Source organism: Ursus americanus, chromosome X (assembly GCF_024610735.1).
Source record: "Ursus americanus isolate L20-20 chromosome X, mUrsAme1.1.p, whole genome shotgun sequence".
In the NCBI taxonomy this organism is placed as follows: Eukaryota; Metazoa; Chordata; class Mammalia; order Carnivora; family Ursidae; genus Ursus; species Ursus americanus.
The window spans coordinates 105,367,144-105,385,368 of NC_142164.1; the positions used below are offsets into that span (position 1 = coordinate 105,367,144).

General features: G+C 39.4%; 1 protein-coding gene and 1 long non-coding RNA gene across 6 annotated transcripts in view; one reads left to right on the forward strand and one right to left on the reverse strand.

Annotated features, from left to right (window-relative positions):
- Nucleotides 1–8,822, reverse strand: part of LOC123797212 (membrane-bound transcription factor site-2 protease) — a 46,827-nt gene extending 38,005 nt beyond the window's left edge. For all 5 annotated transcript variants that reach the window (XR_006780900.2, XR_015723285.1, XM_045804987.2 and 2 more), the window contains exons 1-3: nucleotides 8,615–8,822; nucleotides 5,341–5,489; nucleotides 2,112–2,358 (exon numbers count right to left, since the gene is read on the reverse strand). Coding sequence is in view for 3 of the 5 variants with exons in the window: in XM_045804987.2 (XP_045660943.1) it covers nucleotides 2,112–2,358; nucleotides 5,341–5,489; nucleotides 8,615–8,689 (471 nt within the window). In the remaining 2 variants the exon portion in view is untranslated. The remainder of the gene's footprint in view (nucleotides 1–2,111; nucleotides 2,359–5,340; nucleotides 5,490–8,614) is intronic.
- LOC123797211 (uncharacterized) overlaps nucleotides 8,173–18,225 on the forward strand; it is a 49,763-nt gene continuing 39,710 nt past the window's right edge. Inside the window, exons 1-4 of the long non-coding RNA XR_015723286.1 lie at nucleotides 8,173–8,492; nucleotides 11,399–11,605; nucleotides 13,251–16,824; nucleotides 18,053–18,188. This is a non-coding gene — a long non-coding RNA (uncharacterized LOC123797211). The remainder of the gene's footprint in view (nucleotides 8,493–11,398; nucleotides 11,606–13,250; nucleotides 16,825–18,052; nucleotides 18,189–18,225) is intronic.

The window sequence follows — 18,225 nt, forward strand, 5'->3', positions numbered from 1 at the left end:
AGCATGACTCTCCTAACAAGAGTCAATATTTTTGTGAGCTCTATGAATAAACTGAGAAGCAGAAAGAAGAAATAATTTCGTCTCTGAACACACTTTGCCATTCTAATCCTACTAAGCAGACAGGTGAATGATCACATTTCCTCCCAACCTGCTTCTTTTTCTACTATCCTCTTCCGTGGCAAACAATAACCAATTGTGTAGCCTGAGAGTTTAGGATGACTCCAGCCTCACTGAGCCAGCCAGATGCCCCCCTAAATAAAAACTTCTTAGAATGGTCTTTCATAACCGAGACACTATCAATATTTCCCATCTTATCTCCTGCACCATATACCATATACCTCCTAGACACAGGTGAAAGTTACTTTATAGTTCCTTGAAGAATTACTGATTGATCTTTCTTTCTTTCTTTTTTTTTTTTTTAAAGATTTTATTTATTTATTTGGCAGAGAGAGAGAGAGAGAGCACAAGCAGGGGGAGCCCCAGGCAGAGGGAGAGGGAGAAGCAGGCTTCCCACTGAGTAGGGAGCCCAATGCAGGGCTCGATCCCAGGAACCTGGGATCATGACCTGAGCTGAAGGCCGACAGATACTTAACTGAGCCACCCAGGCGCCCTGAATTACTGGTCTTTCTTTAGGGAGTAGAGCATAATGGCTCTGAGGTCAGTGGTGGGTGAACGATGGGCCCACCATTTACGAGCTGTGACTATAGGCAAGTGGCTTAACACCTCTCTTCCTTGGTTTTCTCATCTGTGATGAGATATTTACCTCTAGATCATTGCAAAAATAAAATAAAATGGGCACAAAAACCTCACACAGGAAGCACTGTATATTATCTAGGTTTTATTATTATTCTATTATTCCCCCCTCCCTAAAGGGGAACACTTTCCATAGGGTTAAAATGCAATTTATTTATATGGTATAGAGATCTTAAATAAGCAAATATGGTTCTCTCTGTTACTGGGATGCTCAATTGCTATCTTTCCTTAGAGGCTATGGGGACCCTCCTCACCCTTCCTTTGAAGCTCTCCTCTCCTTTCTTCCCAGTGCCAGGGACATCTCAGCATGCCTTTTCTCTGTACCACAGTACCTGGTACTCTGTCCAACTGTAGCACAATCACAGCAGCTCTCCCTCTAGACTAAAAGCTCCATGAGTGCTAGGATTGGATTTTGTTCCCCATATAAGCAGGACTCAGCATAGGGCCAGTAGGCAGAATACATTTAGTAAATGTTGAAGAAATAAATCATCTCTTCTGAGGCCTCATCTGGCGAATCCTTTGAACCTCTAAAAAAGAGCTATGACCACAGGAGAGATTCATTATCATTCTCTACAAATGACTTCTAAATCTACCCACAGTGGCCCAGCCTAGTAGAAACCACAAGAATAAAAGTTAAAAAAGTATCAGTAACTAACTCTTACATAGTCTATTCCATTAATAAGAGCATGATTAAGAACATAACACCCATGACTCATGGAAATAAAAACTATACACATATAAAATTTGAAATAAAAGTTAGTCAATGGTAAAGCACCCTTCTGTACTCTGGAGACATGCATCAGTAAGGTATAGGTTTATACATGTGCTTTCAAGTGAGAATTATTAAAATAGCTTATAGTCAAAGGAGTAAAACTCAGCACATTATTCTTCACATCAGGAAATCACAGTGACCATTCAAGGTCTTATATTTTTAAATAAAAGGATATTATTGGTTAGAGTCTGAAAGCCATGAAGAGGAAAGGGGAACACTTTACACAGGGTTAAAATACAATTTATTTATACAGTATAGAGATCTTAAATAGGCCAGCTCATTCCTTGATAGAAACAATCATTTAACACCTCAAGAAGACAACATGAATTAAATCAAATATCTGTGTAATTGTTGACAGTCTTGATGATGGTGCATTTGTTCTATTACTACTACTACTGGTACTACATATTGCAACAAGTCTTTGCTATAATCCTATTAATATTTTTGTTTAAGCAGGTAATTTGAGAAATCATGAGACTTTTCATCTATTTCCATATTTATAACATGAAGAGGAGTTATGCTAGCCAGAAGAAATACCTCATATTTGTGTTGCAATAAACTTAAAAAGCAAAAAGAAGGTACTTACCACAACTTGTAGCACTTGCTCATTGTGAAGTGAGGAGGACGACGATGAGGAGGAGGAAGAGGAAGATGATGAAGAGGAAGAAGCAGAGGAAGAGGAGGAGGAAGAAGAGGAAGAAGAAGAAGAGGAGGAAGAGTAAGAAGAGGGAGAGTCAGCCATCATCTGTGCCAAAGTCTGCATCAGCGTTTTCCCCAGGAGGAAAAAAGAGCTGAACATGGCAATTACGCCAAACACCATTCCAAAATTGAACCTGTTGGGAAGAAACAGAATCACGTAAACATATAATTCCTTACAATTCGTGGATTAACAAATTCTTTGACCAGCTTTAAAATGATGGCTAAAAACTGCACTACTTTGGCCTCATTTTCCTACCTGAACTTCAGGTAAGTAACCAAAGCACACGCACTGAGCTCTTTAAGCAGCTGAAATAATTTGTAATTCTCTCATAACTGAAGAGGCTGAATATTGTTCCCAATAAAAAGTTTCTTTCCTCTCATGTCTTTTGCCCGTTTACACAGAATTGTTTTGAACTCATTCTCATATAATTATGAAAGCTCTTTTGACATGATAGATATCCATATCTTTTTTCCTCTACCAATTCTTTTGTTTGCATTTTATTTTAGCTATATTTTGTGATGAGCTTAAATATTAACATGGTAAAATTTAACACCAGTTTCCTTCTACTGTTTAAATAATTACAAATTACCCTTCTATAGTTGGGAATAATCTATTACATTTTCTAGCCTTCTTTAAGTTGTGTTTTTCAAGGAACTTGTCTGTTTCATCTAAATTGTCAAATTTATAGGCATAGAACCATTCACAATAGTTTCATTTTTTAAAAACGTCTATGGAAGAGGCAGTAATGTGCCTTTTTCTCAATTCTGATTTTTTTAAATTGAAGTACAATTAACATATAATATTATATTAGTTTCAGTTATACATCATATCGATTCTATACATTATTCAATACTCAGCATGCTTAGTCACCATACAGTATCATTACAGTATTATTGACTGTATTTCCTATGCTGTACTTTTCATCTCTATGACTTACTTTGTAACTGAAAATTTGTACCTCTTAATCCTCTTTATCTCACCCATACCTATCTCCCGTCTGGCAACTAACAGTTAGTTCTCTGTATTTCAGACTCTGCTTAGTTTTTGTTTGGCTGTTCATTTGTTTTGTTTTTATGTTCCACATATAAGTGGAATCATACAGTATTTGTCTTTCCCTGTCTAACTTATTTCACTTAGCATAATACCCCCTCTAGGTCCATCCATGTTGTTGCAAATGGCAAGATCTTATTCTTTTTTATGGCTAATGTTCCATTATGTATATATACCACATCTTCTTTATCCCTTCATCTTTCTTTAAAAAGATTTACTCATTCATTCTAGAGAGAGAGAACGAGAGAGCGAGTGGGGAGAGGGGCAGAGGGAGAGAATCCTCAAGCAGACTCCCTGCTGAGTGTGGAACCTGATGCAGGGCTCGATCTCATGATCAATGAGATCATGACCCAAGCTGAAACCAAGAGTCGGACAATCAACTGACTGAGCCACAAAGGAGCCCCTCCATGCGTCTTTTTTTTTTAAGACTAATATTTTTTATTTATTTTTTTTGAGGTGGGGGGGAGAACATGGGGAGGTGGCAAGAGACAGAGGGAGAAGGAGAGAGACAGAGTCTTAAGCAGGCTCCACACCCGGTGCACAGCCTGACACAGGGCTCGATCTCATGACCCTGAGATCATGACCTGAGCTGAAGTCAAGAGTCAGGCACTTAACTGAGCCACCCAGGCGCCCCTCCATTCATCTACTGATGGACACTTGGGCTGCTTCTATATCACAGCTACTGTAAATAATGCTGAAATAAACATAGGGGTGCCTCTATCTTTTTGAATTAGTGTTTTTGTTTCCTTTGGGTAAATATCCAGTAGTGAAATTACTGGATCATATGGTATTTCTTTTTTTTTAATTTTTTTTAATTGAAGTATAATTGACAGACAATGTTACATTAGTTTCAGTGTACAACATAGTGATTCAACAAGTTTGTACATTATGCTGTGCTCACCACAAGCGTAGCTACTACCATCTGGTGGTATTTTAGTTCATCTTTTTTGACCAACCTCCATATTGTTTTCCACAGTGGTTGTACCAATTTATATTACCATCGGCAGTGCACTAGGGCTCCCTTTTCTCTGAATCCTCGCTAATGCTTGCTACTTTTTATCTTTTTGATACTAACCATTCAATTCTGATTTTTTAGTTACTTGTGTTTTCTTTTATTCTTCTTAATTATGGAAGGCAATTATTAGTTTTATTAATCTTTTCAAAGAACCAACACTTGGCTTTGCTGATTTTGCTGTTTTTATTTCACTGATTTCTGCTCTTTATTATTACCTTCTATTTTGTTTGATCTGCTATTGCGTTTTTTGCTTTTTAATGATCTGATTATTTACATTTAGCTCTATTCCATTTGGAGCTAAATTTCTAGCAAAAAGGAATTTAGACAAAGGCCTCCTGTGCCCACACTAGAAATTCTGCCAACTACAAAACCTGTCAATCTCTACGGTATCCCAGAAATCATTATAAACCTCTTAACAATAAACACTACATGCTCCTCGATTGAAGAAATTTGCTAAATTAAAGGGGTATGCCTGGCATGGCCAGGGGACTCCAGAACCCTGCTGCTACAATCCAGCTGGCCATTTTCCCAAATGGTTTGTGTATATGCCTTACTGGTTGTGAAAATATTTTAAATATCATTCCCCTGGAAGGGTATCACAAAAGAAGTACAAGGGAAAGCCTGCAGACTTTTGGGCATCCTATGACTCCCAGGACCGTTGTTTCTATGTGTGATGATGGGGGACAGAATTTTACAGAATTAGTTTCCTGATGGAAAATGCTCCAATTTCTTTGCATTTCTTTTGTTTTTGCATTTCTAGTAGTGTATAACTTACATAGTAAAGTGCACAAGTCTCAAACATACAGCTCACAGAATTTTTACATGTGTATCATGTATCTACCAGCCAGATCAAGATATAGAACCTTGATTTTTGATGTATGCAAAAGCACAATGATGTAATCTCCTAGGTTCATATAAAACCAGAAAAGTTGTATACTGCCAACATTTTAAAACTCAGTAGATTGGAAAATAATGGAAATAGTTCATTTAACAAGCATTTCTCATGATCACAATGACCAATTTAAACCAAAATAAGAAAATGAAGAATACCACTGGTAAAGCATCCTTGCTTTCCGCCGTCCCCAACTGTAAAAGGCACGATTGAAAATAGCAGTTTGCCATCTTATGTGAAAAGGGGAGATGCTCAATCCGTTGTTTTCCAGCCAGTCTTCATAAGAATGCTTAAAATACACAGATGACTAGGAGAGAAAGAAAAGTTCCACATCATTCAGTTTTGAAGAACATGTATGAAGTTAAAGAAAATTTTTAAAAAGTCTTTTCTACAGGAAAGCAAGATACTGACTGTCCAGTTACTTATAATTTAAAAGCTTTATGTTTATTCTTAAAGGATATTAAAGGTCTCAGACTAGCTGGTCTGTTGAGGTTAGGGTCTGGCAAACTATGGCCCATGAGTTAAATGTGGCCTACTGCCTGTTTTTCTTTCTTTCTTTTTTTTTTAAGTAATCTCTATGCCCAATGTGGGGCTCAAACTCATGACCCCTGAGATCAAGTCACATGTTCTATTGACTGAGATAGCCAGGGGCCCCATAATACAGCTTTAGTATAGCCTGTGAGCTAAGGATGGTTTTTACATTTTTAAGGGATTGTAAAAAAAGACAACAAAAAAACCAAGACTATGTGACAGACATGCTGTGGCTCACAAAGCCTAAAATACTTATCATCTGGCCCTTTACAGAAAAAGTTTGCTGAGCTCTGCTTAGAGGAGCATTGTCCCACAGAAATATGTGAGCCATAAATGCAAGCCACATTTGTAATTTTATTTTCTAGTAGCTGAATTTTAAAAAGTGAACAGAAATAGATTAACTTAAATATATTTTTAAACTAAAAATACCTAAGATACTATCATTTCAACATGTAATAAACTATTGAAATACTTTACATTCCATTTACTTATTTGTACTTATTTGTTCAAAAGTCTTTGAATCCAGTGTCAGTGTTACTGCACATTTCAATTTGAACTAGTGGCATTTCAAATGCTCCATGACCACATGTAGTTAGTGGCTACCACACTGCACAGCAGAGTTCTAGAAGCCTTGTTACGACAAAACGAGGTCTTGTGTTATAACTTAAAAAGACCCCCAACCAATCCAATACAGGGGCAAGTTACTTGGAATCAGTGCTTTGTACCCTCTTATGAGCAACAACCCTAAGAACTTAGGCTGCCTTTGATCATTTAAAAGTATAAAACTTATGTAAAGCCATCTTGGGTTTTAGTAACTTGCATTTTTCAGGGTTGAAGGGACAGCTGCTTATACACAGCCTAACAAGAATTTTATCTTTAGGGAAGTCTGAAGTCCTTGAGTAATGTAGGATTTTGGATAACGTAAGGTTGTTTTATATACCCTGACACTCACCCTTATTACCCCTCAGTTACAGTAAATACAGTTTTTTGTCATATTGATGCTCATCCATTTGAGAAATTTGTCTCTAGAATGGTATTTCAGCCCTATCAGTCATAAGAAATGACCTGACTGAATACAGGTATCTGTTCGCCTTTGGATCTATAACGATCTCTGTTCTCAGTCTTCAGGCGAAGTATTTAAAACTTGCTTGTTCTCCAGGACTTGGAAAAGTAGAGTGACACACCCCTTCAGTCTATGTCTACTGAGGAAATCCTAGAAGAACCAAACGTGGAACAGCAAACCAAGTTGGAAGCAGAGAAGCTGAAGGTGCAGACTCCTAAAACTTGAGGTCTCTCCATTCCCCAGGCAGATATTCTGAGTGAGAGTTAGGTCTTTTGCTGGAGGAATAGTGCTCTGTTGGGGAACTAGGGGCTGTTACTGAAAGTGAAGTAACCTGATCACCTCACACACTTGACCAGAGACTGTAAAGGTTTGAAAAGTTCTTTTTATTTTGGATTTTTGTCACATATGCAACATGAAGAAATCACGTGGCTTTGTTTTTTCTAAACAACAAAATCACTGTTTAAAGAAGCAGTGGCTGGTACTGCTATGATATGCTAAACAGTGTGCCAAGTACCTGCAGAGGAAGCACCTAAGGATCTTGTAAAGATGCAGATCCTGATTCTGTAGGTCAGAGATAAGGCCTGAGATTCTACATTTCTGACAAGTTCCCAGATGATGTGAGTGTTGCTGGTCCTTGGATTTCACTTTGAGTAGCAAAACTTTAGGTGCATGAACTAATGTAATCTTCTCTACAATCTCAGAAGATCCTTACTATTATTACCTCCATTTTGAAAATGAAGACACCGAGGCAGAGAGTAATTTGGCCAAGGTCACAAAGGCTGGGAAGCGGCTGAACCCAGCCCTTGCTCTAAGGATTCCACTGTAAAACCTCCTCACTTTGCAAGTTTAAATCCAACAAAGAAGTACAAGTATCATTTCATTCTACTGTTACACCTAAAACACACAATACTAAACTCTAATATTCTATTTAGAACAGTATTCATAACATGAAGGTTTTATTAAACACTTGAGAACTGTACTGTGGGATAATATCTGTATGTTGTAATGACTTTATTGTTACCTTCACCCCCTCCCCCCACTATTCAATTTCAAAGGCTGCTTGAAACATGTGGTCAGACAATTGCGTATAATTTTTGCCACCCTTCCCAAAGAGCTGAAGAGTGGACCGTGCACCAGGGGTGTACGTGTGGTGTGGGGGAAGGAAGTTAGTGTTTAGAAGTGGGTGCAGGGTGCAAATTAGCACTGGAGTAGTCAAACTAGTTATCTAAATCCTTGTTACCTGAGTACGGTCTGTAGACTAACAACACTGGTAGCACCAGGGAACTGGTTACAAATGCAGAATCTTAGGCCCCGCCCCAAACCTGCTGAATCAGAAAGCGAATTTTAACAGGAACCCCAAATGACTGTATGCACTTTAAAGTTTGAGACCGCTGATCTAAATCACAACTTGATTTAGATTCATTCCAGTACCACGGTCTTTGGAGGGTGGGGACAGCCATAAAGAGAATGAGGGAAAACGATGCCTTTCCTAGGCGGACTTTTTACTTTCCTCCCAGGTGCACTGCCGCGGGGTCTGGCAAAGCCCCGGCCCTCCCGAGCCCAGTACTGGCGCCTCCCGGGCAGGACCCGAAGGCGGCGGGGCCTGTACCGCCCCGCAATGCAACTGCGGCAGCTGAGCAGACCGCCACACCCCTCCCGCGGTCCGCCGTGTTTTATTTATTCCACAAGGCCCGGGAGCCACGCGGAAAGGCGCACGTGAGTACTGGCCGCGCGGCTTCCAGCCCGGGAGGCGCGAGGCAGGGGAAGAGAAAAGGCCTCGGGCCTTGCGCCCCGGCCCTGGACACCGCGGGCTTGGGCTTTAGGCCCGAGGCCCTCACCTTCAGGACCAAGTCGGTCAGGTAGACGGCAGTCCAGCCGCCCACCACCACGACTACCAGCGACACTGGAATCATGGTAGTGACGGAGGCGGCGGAGGGAAAGCGAGCCCCGGCGTCCTCCTCCCTGTGGGCCGCAACGAGCCGAAAGCGCGGCGCCTACAGCCCCAGCATCCGCGCAGGAACCAAGCTGCCACCGGTTCTTTTCTCGCGGTGGTGCCGTTTCCCCCCGGACCCTTCCGGAAAGCACACACAGACGGCCATGTGCGCACCGGAAAAAGGCGCGGGGGCTTATTTTCGTGAGACACCCGGGCACGGAGGTGTGGGCGTCTGCCTCCGCACCAGCTCCAAGCCCTCTAGCGATTTTTTAGGCTTTGGCCCTCCCTGCTGTTGGCTCTCTATTCGCTCCGGTTCTGGTCTGGGGTTTGCTGTTCCCTTTAAGTTAGTGAGAGTTTGGGGTCGTGTGAAGGCGGCGGGTCATGGCTCTGCCTCCCAGACCCTGTCATAGGTATCCAGATTTAAGTTTATGATGTTTATTTGTTTTTATTGAACTTTAATTTACATAAAGCGAAATCATAATGCAGGTCTCAATTGTCCATTTCAATTAGTTTTGGTAACTGCAGATATCTGTGTACCCTAACCAAAATAGAGAACATTTCCTTCTCAGGAATTTTCTTCCTGTCTCTTCCCAGGCAGTCCCCCCACTCCACCCCTGTTATAATGTATTTAAACTGCGTAAATAGAGTTATACAGTAAGTATACTCTTTTGTGTCTGGCTTATTTTGCTCAACATAATATTTTTTTCTTTAAATTTTATTTAATTCAGTTAGTTAACATATAGTGTATTATTAGTTTCAGAGGTAGAGTTTAGTGATTCATGAGTTGCATATAACACCCAGTGATCATTACATCACGTGCCCTCCTTAATGCCCATCACCCAATTACCCCATCCCCCCACCCACCTCCCCTCCAACAACCCTCAATTTGTTTCCTTGAGTTAATCATGGTTTATCTCCCTCTCTGATTTCATCTTATTTTTCCCTCCCTTTCCCTATGAGCCTCTGTTTTGTTTCTTAAATTCCACATACAAGTGAAATCATATGGTATTTATCTTTCTCTGACTTATTCCCCTTAACATAATACCCTCTAGTTCCATCCACCAACATAATATTTTTGAGATTCATCCATGCTGTTGATTAAATTAGGTTCTTTTTGCGACCCCTTCCATTACAAACTTCGAGATTGGTGCTATGTTTAAAACATTGGAGCTCTGAATATCTGCACATATTTTTATGCTGACCTATACCTGATTATACGTTGACCTGGAGTAGTGGTTCTCACACTTGGCTGTACAGTAGGACCATCGCAGGGCCTTTTAAAATTTCCAGTGTCCATTTTGCAGCCTAGATTAATTGAATCAGAAGCTCAGAGTGGGACCCAAGAGTCAGTATTTTTTAAGCTCCTTAGGTCATTCCACTGTGCAGACAAGATTGAGAATCACTGAACTAGATGACTTCTAAAGGTATGGAAAACCCTTATTTATGCAGTGTTTTTCTGCATTCTCTTAATGTTCATGCTTTTGTAAGTTAACTTTTCCAGAAAAGCATCATTAGCAATAATAATATCAATACTAATATCGAGAACATAATACTATTTTAAGAACAAGTATCCCTAATAAAAATGGACCCTCAATGGCCTCCGAAGTAAAAAATGATAGTATAATACTAGAAAGCTGTGTTACAGATATTGCTACTAATTTGGCTCATTCTCCCATCCTTTTGCTAAAGTTTTAATAATTTAGCACCATGTCCCTCTAGCTTCAAGAGACCTTATGACTCAGTTTTACATCTCCTTGCATACATGTGTGCATATATGTTGTTATAAAATGTTTCAACTTATTTTGGATGTAGCTAGGTGTAAATTATAAAAGTTTATATTCAAGCACTCTGTGACCCGCCCCCCCCCCCAGTTTTCCACATACAGGTGCCCCAACAGTCTTAGTGCACTTTTAGATTTTGATAATTTCAGAAGTATACTTGCTACAAACTTGTGAAAGCCATCACTTGAAAGTTTATTTAAATTTCTTTCATACTTCTTTCATTTTGTGAATTTTGAATAATTTTAAATTTCAAGTGTTTTAGTCTCTCAACTGAAGATAAACATTGAAACAAAAAATTGAAATACATTTACTGTTCAAAAATTCCCAAGACTAAGCATGAAAGAAATTTAGGTATTTCTTTTTTTTTTTTTTTAAGATTTTATTTATTCATCTGAGAGAGAGAGGGAGAGAGTGCACAGGCAGCGGGGAGAGGGAGAAGCAGGTTCCCCGATGAGCCGGGAGCCTGAGGTGGGGCTCAATCTGGGCTCAATCCCAGGACCCTGGAATCATGACCAGAGCTGAAGGCAGACACTTAACCAACTGAGCCACCCAGATGCCTCGGTATTTTTACTTTCAAAGGATGTTTTAAGTTTGTAGAATTTGTACTTCTGAAGTTATTAAAGTTTAAAACTGCACTAAGAGTGTTGGTAGGCTATTGTGTTTGAACTGACCTTTGTTCACACTTACATAATGACTGCAGTTTTTAACACTGTTCTTCCCTGGGAAGAGAATATTAACTTAAGATCTTTTTTGTTAGCCTGAAGCCTTGTCTGGACCCCTTGCTGGGACAAGTACCAGCTACTGTGTGGCTATCTGATTACCCAAAATATGTAGGAAATGAGTTGATTGTGTTTTTCTGTTTCCAACCTAAAAATTTACTTATTCAGCTGACTTGGTGTTTTCATCAGGGACCCAGCAGTCAAAACAAAACACTGAATTGAATCCTGCTGGTTTCTGGAACTTATCAATATTGGAAGCCAGCTGGTGGCAGCAGAAGAGACAAGATAGAGGATGCAAGATGGCAGCTAAAAATGCCTGAATTCCAGAAGATTAAAGAATTTTTCCTTGAAACAAATTCGTGACCTAATTTACAAGTCTTTTCAGGTTTCTGTCAGGTATGTCTGTCTGTCTGTCTGTCTGTATGTATGTATTTAAGCTTTATACCCAACATGGGGCTTGAACTCACGACCCCAGGATTGCATGTTCTATTGACTGAGCCAGCTAGGCACCCTTATCAGGTAACTATTTTAAATAGAGGACACATAGCCTCTATTATTATAAAATTATTCATATAATTTTAATTTATTATTTTTAGAGAGGGTACCAGATATATATTTTGGCTGAATGCAAAATAGCCTCATTATTAAAAATCAATATTTGGCTGAAGCAGAATATCAACATCATATAATAAATTTCTGAGATACCAGAATCAACATGAGATATAACATTAGCTATAATTTAAAATATTATTACAAATTTATTATGAAAAATATTAGTATTCAGATTTTTAAAGTCTGATGTTTTATGCAGGAATATTTCTTTCTTTTTTTTTTTTTAAAGATTTTATTTATTTATTTGACAGAGAGAGAGAGAGATCACAAGCCTGGGGAGCTGCAGAGGGAGAGGGAGAAGCAGGCCCCCTGCTGAGCAGGGAGCCCAATGAGGGGCTCCATCCCAGGACCCTGGGATCATGACCTGAGCCGAAGGTGAAACTTAACCAAGTGAGCCACCCAGGCACCCCAGGGATATTTATTTCTTATCAAAGTAAGCTGATAGTTTGCTTCTGGGGTCATTATACTCTATATTTATGACACCAAATTATACCAGTCAGGATAAGCTAGGTTATGCTTGGGTAACAAATTCTGAAATCCCAGGGGCGAAGGGCACCTGGGTGGCTCAGTTAGTTAAGCATCCGAATCTTGGTTTCAGCTCAGGTCATGGTCTCGGAGTCCTGGGGTAGAGCCCTGCATCAAGCCCCATGTTGGGCTCCACAGTCAGCATGGAGTCTGCTTGTCTCTCTCCCTCTGCCCCTCCCCCTGTTCTCAAGCTCTCTTTCTCAAATAAATGAATAAAAAGTTGGTTTTTTAAAAAGATTTTATTTATTTGAGAGAGAGAAAGAGAGAGAGAGAGCATAAGCAGAGGGAGAGGGGCAGAAGGAGAGGAAGAAGCAGACTCCCCACTGAGCAGAGAGCCCTATGCAGGAGTTGATCCCAGGATCCTGGGATTATGACCTGAGCTGAGAGCAGACATATAACTGACTGAGCCACCCAGGCGCCCCAATAAATAAAAAAAATCTTAAAAAACAATCCCAGGGGCTAAGAACAGCAAAGAACTATTTTTTGTTTGTGGTATGTATCCATCATGGGTTGGCACGCTGGTGGAGACTCCATCGTTTTATCATGCTCCCATCTCAAAATGAGGTTCAGAGTTTCCTGTGGCAAAGAAAGAAGAGTAGAGTATGTACCACTGGCAGTGAAGTGCTATGGCCCAGATGTGCACATGTTATTTCCACTCATGTTTCATTAGCCAAAAGTAGTCAAAGAGTTGTACTTCACATAAAGGGCAGAGGGAGTGTCATCACCTGGAAGGAGAAAAGAACATCTGGAATTACACAGTAGTGTTATCTACCACATAAATAGCCGTTCACTCTCACCTATGGAGGGTATAGTGGCACAAAATGTTTGGTTAGTGCTGTCATTGTGGGATACTGCTAGTTGATGCTGCCACAGAATTACTAAGCCTTTCCTTTCTGTTTAATAGGAACCGGCTAAGGTAAAGGCTCCTCTCCATTTTAAATCCCAGTGTTGGTATGGTTGCTGAAGATGGCACAGTTTGGTTGAAGCAGTCCCACAGATGGAAGTGTCTAGTGCCAGTTGAAGAAAATATTTTCTGAATGTCTTCTGAAAGTGCTGTCTTTGCTTATGTTTCATTCCTCATATATATATACCTTTTGCCTACAATTGCTGCTTTACAGTCATGTGAATAATGTTTGTCCTTATAAACCTAGGTTCCAAAAATGTGCTAATTGAGCAATATAATTGGCTTTCAAGAAACCAGTCATCTAGGTTTTTCCATCTGTGTTTCAGTTTCATTTTGTGTACATGAGTGTCTTCGTGTTTCTAGAGTGAGAAGAGAATCTTTTTAGCAGCTCTCATGTAAGAAGTACTTGTACTCTGAAAGCATCATGTTCCAGCAAGCAAAGTACGTTCTCCGTAAGCAGTTTTAACAAGATGTACAGTTTTCATCTAAAATGCATATTATTTTGGTTTTGTTCAAGATGGCTTTTAAACATGTTTAGACATCTTGTTAAATATTTAACAAGGTAATTCCAAAATCTTTGGACATCATGTACTTTTGTCTTTGACTGAAGTCTGACGAAGTGGCCCACTATCCTCCTGCTTGTAGACAGTGATAATGGCTTTCTATTACAGTACTGACATGTACAAACAAAACATTGTATACTTATGATTCCTAAATCACTCTTAGCCTTTACCATGCTAGTTCTATTATTAATAATAGTGACACGTTTTACAACCGATTTTCCATCCTATAAGTAGTTCTTCAGTAGAATGTATTATGTTGATAGCTGTGTGAGACCACAGCAATCTCTGAACAGAAGCAGAGTGGAATTCATTATTAATCTACCACATCATCTGACTTAAATATGACCTGTAGTTGTTTCTACATATCCAAATGTCTGATGTCCTAGATAAAGTAGCACATTTAACAATATCGTAGTCTTTCTATATACAGAACACTATTCAAGACATTTTTTGATAACACATATTTTAGAAGGAACTTAAAAACTAGCATTTATAGTTTCAGCAAATACAAAAAAATCCTTCATCTTCAACTAGTGACAATAGTTCGTAGTATCTAGTAGGAGATGTCCTATGGCCTGCAGGTCAGATGTAGCCCTCCTGGTTGTGTAAATGATGTTCTGTTGCAACAGAGCCAGGCTCCTGTTTGCATATCATCTACCTTTGCACCGCAGCAGAGCGGAGTAGTTGGAACAGAGACCTAAGGGCCTGCAAAGCCTACAATGGTCTCCTGCCCTTAAAAGAAAAAGCGTGCTGACCTATGGTCTATTATTGTCGAGGAGATTTTAACTTTTAGCTTCCCTAGGCATAGAACTATAAGGAATTTTCTTCTTAAAGCCTTCTCAAGAAGTCTATTGTTTTGAAATTTGCTAAGTGGGAATAAAATGTGGTTTTGAGACCTTATTTTGCTTTAGCGCTTTCTTTTGTTCTTCTTATACTTTACATTCTTTTTTATGTATAAATGGAGGATGATTTATCAAGGATGCTATTGAACAGGATTTTGGAATTTTTCCTGCTTGCGAAATTTTGACGTGGCAAACTGACATTCTGCCATTAATTTACCCTTGCAAGATGTGACGAATTTCTTAGTGCGATTTTTTTTTCGTAAGGCTTATAACCTAAGTGGAAGTGAAGAAAAAAAAATTACGGTTCTTTGTTTTAGAGTTTGTTGCTACAGTGCTCGCTTCGGCAGCACATATACTAGAGTTTGTTGCTACAGCATGACCTAACAAAAGTCAAGCAATGCAGATTCTTAATTGGTTCTCTACGTAAGCTTAATAGTTTCAAAAATTATAATTACCACAGCGTTTTACTCTTTAGTAATGGGTATACATTTGTTAATCAAGTGATGGATCTAAACTTAGAAAGCACATAAAATTTTTTTTTTACCTCAAGTTATTTTAGACTCTGTGTGTATGTTTGAAAGTGAATATTAAAATATTTTCAGTACATTCAAGTGACACACCTTATATTATTGACATTGTTTCACTAATTATATATGATGATATCTACTCTGACAAATGATCACTTGTGCAAATTTTCAGAGATTCCAGAAATGATGTTGAAGTAGGCATTTGGCCATATAGGGAAAGAAAAATAATTTTCCCTCTAGCCTTCGAGTTTCTTGGCTGAGACCCCTCCCCGTAATAAAAGATTAACAGGAGAAAAGCAAAATATATATATAGGGGAGAGACCCAGGAAAACTGAGTAACTCCTTGAAATGACCCAAGCCGCCAACCACCTTAAATATCTTCAGCTAAAAACAGAAGACATTGGTGGGGGATGCCAGTTATGGGAGGTGACCAGGAAAAGCACAGTTAACAAGGATAAGGTTGTTAAGCAGATTTAAATTGTTGCCTTCTGCACTGATAAGAGTTTCTAGAGATTAAGAGTCATCCTCCTCCTTCTGGTACAAAGGGAGACACCCCTACACATGGAGATTTGCCTTGTAAATGTTTCTTTCTTACAAAGGGTAACTTGTATTCAGCTTTCAGAGCTTCCCCTGTGTCTGCTGTTTCTTAAAAAACCAAAAACAAAACAAAAAACCCACAAAAAATCCCACCAAATTAGTTTAAAATAATCAATATGCCAAAGAGGTATATTCTGGGGTGGTATATTTCGCTCTGGTTCAGCCATTTGGACTTCCAAAGACAAGGCTCAGGGGGAAACAAAATCCCAAATGCCAAGTTCCAAGATTTAAACAAAACTTCAGTGCATCTCTGTTATTTAATTCAGCGGGCTCTAAAAGTAATCTTTTACTGCTTGTCCGAAAGTATCTCGATTTCCCTCTTATCTTAAATGATAGTTTCATAGGGCATATAATTCTAGGTTGAAAGTTGTTTTCACTCAGCATTTTGAAAATGTTACTTATTTTCTGGCTTCTATTGTTCCTGTTGAGAAGTCTGTTGTCAGTTTAACTGTCTCTTGTTTTAGGTAATCTGTCTTCTTTCTGGTGTTCCTCTTTGTCATGTTTAGATGTGCATTTCTTTTTATTTAACTTGCTTGGAATTTGTTGGTATATGGGTGAGGGTCCAGGCAGGAAAATGGCAATCATGCTAGGTACTTCAAAACAGAGAGGATTGTAAAAGGGAATTGGCTACACATATTTTGGAAGGTTGAAAGAGGAACAAAGGCAAGGTAGCTGGGAGATTGGAAAGCATAAAGTAGCTAGCACATCCCTAGAGCTCAAGGCACCAAAGGGAGGAGGTTATGCTACCAGAACCTTGGAGGGGAAAGGTGGGGGCCACCATCCCAGGAATGGTTAGGCTGGATGGTTGGAGGAAATGTTGTGGCTAAGGGCTTGTGGCCAGAAGGAGAAAAAGTAAGAGAGCAAGTGTGAGAGCAGAACTCCTACTATTACCTTCTTTCTACTTAAGATTAGGTACCAGTGCCTCTTATTGGTGAAATCCAGGAGGAAGCCACCTGCTAAAGGAGTCTGGACAGCATTTTGCAAACACCCACCCCCAGTGCTATCTTGCTGGGAATAGAAGGATGAATGTGGAGCTGAGAGCTAGGTAGGTATCCAGCACTATCCAGTTTGTTGAATTTTAGGATTTGTCACCTTTATCAAACAAGGCAAATTCTTAGTCGTTCTCACTTTGACTGTTCTTTTTCCCTTGTTTTTTTCCCTCCGCATTTTGAAAGTCTGATTAGAGGTAATAGCTTTTTTATCCTCCATGTCTTTTCCCCTCTCTTTAATATTTTCCCTGTCTTTAGCATGCTGCATTCTGGGTAGTTTCTTGAAATCCATCTTTCAGTTCATTATTTCTTACTTTGGCTGTGTTTAATCTGCTGTTCTGACCAGTCTATTGATTTTCCAATTTTTTAATTCCTTCCTTCCTTCCTTCCTTCCTTCCTTCCTTCCTTCCTTCCTTCCTTCCTATTATTATGTTATGTTAGTCACCATACTGTACATCATTAGTTTTTTATTTTCCAATTTTAATTATTTTATTTTTAACTTCTAGAAATTATATTTGGTTTTGTTTCAAATCTGATTTGCTATTTTTTTTACTTTCTCTTGTTCCTTAGTCATATTTTCAATTCTACATATTAAACATGCTCATTATATATTATGTATTCGATGATTCCAGTATCTATAATGTCAGCTGTTCTGATCCTTTGTTTCTGCTAATTATTGCTCATGGTAATGTGTGTTTTTTTCTCTTTTAATGGCAAACTCATGTTTGTTGGATTTCTATCTGATGGAAGTAATTAATGCCTGAGCTTAAGGTAAGTTCCTCCGGAGAGGAGTAACATTTACTTTTGCCAAGTACTTAAGGGCCCCACTAACCTGAGGGGTCACTTAAATCTAAATCATTAATTTTTTAGGTCCCAATTTGATGGATTAGAGGTGTGGTGTCCAGTTGTGGTAGGCTGCTTCTGAATTGGCTCCCAGTGATCACTGCCTCTTGGTAATCATGCCTTGTGTAACTCCCCCCCCCCCGCTTTGTGTGTGGGCTAGACCTAGTGATGTGCTTCTGACAATAGAATATTGCCAAAATGATGGGCGTGTGACTTCCATGATTAGGTTATAAAAGACTGTGACTTCCATCTTCCTTATTCTCTCTCTCTCTTTCTGGCTCTTCTCACTTCTCACTCTGATGAGACAAGTTACTACGTTATAAGCTGTCCTGTTGAGAGGCAAGGAACTGAGGGCAGCCTCCGGCCAATAGCTAGCGCGAAACTGAGACCTTCAGACCAATAGCCTGAAAAACTGAATACTATTCACAACCTCATGAGCAGGGTTGGCAGCAGATCCTTCCCCCACTGAACCGTGAGAGGACTGCGCCCAGCTGACAACTTGACTGCCACCTTGTGAGATACCCTGAGCCAGAGGACCCAGCTAAGGCTGTACCCAGATTCCTGACCCACAGAAATGGTGAGATCATAAATGTTACTTCAAGACACTCAGTTTT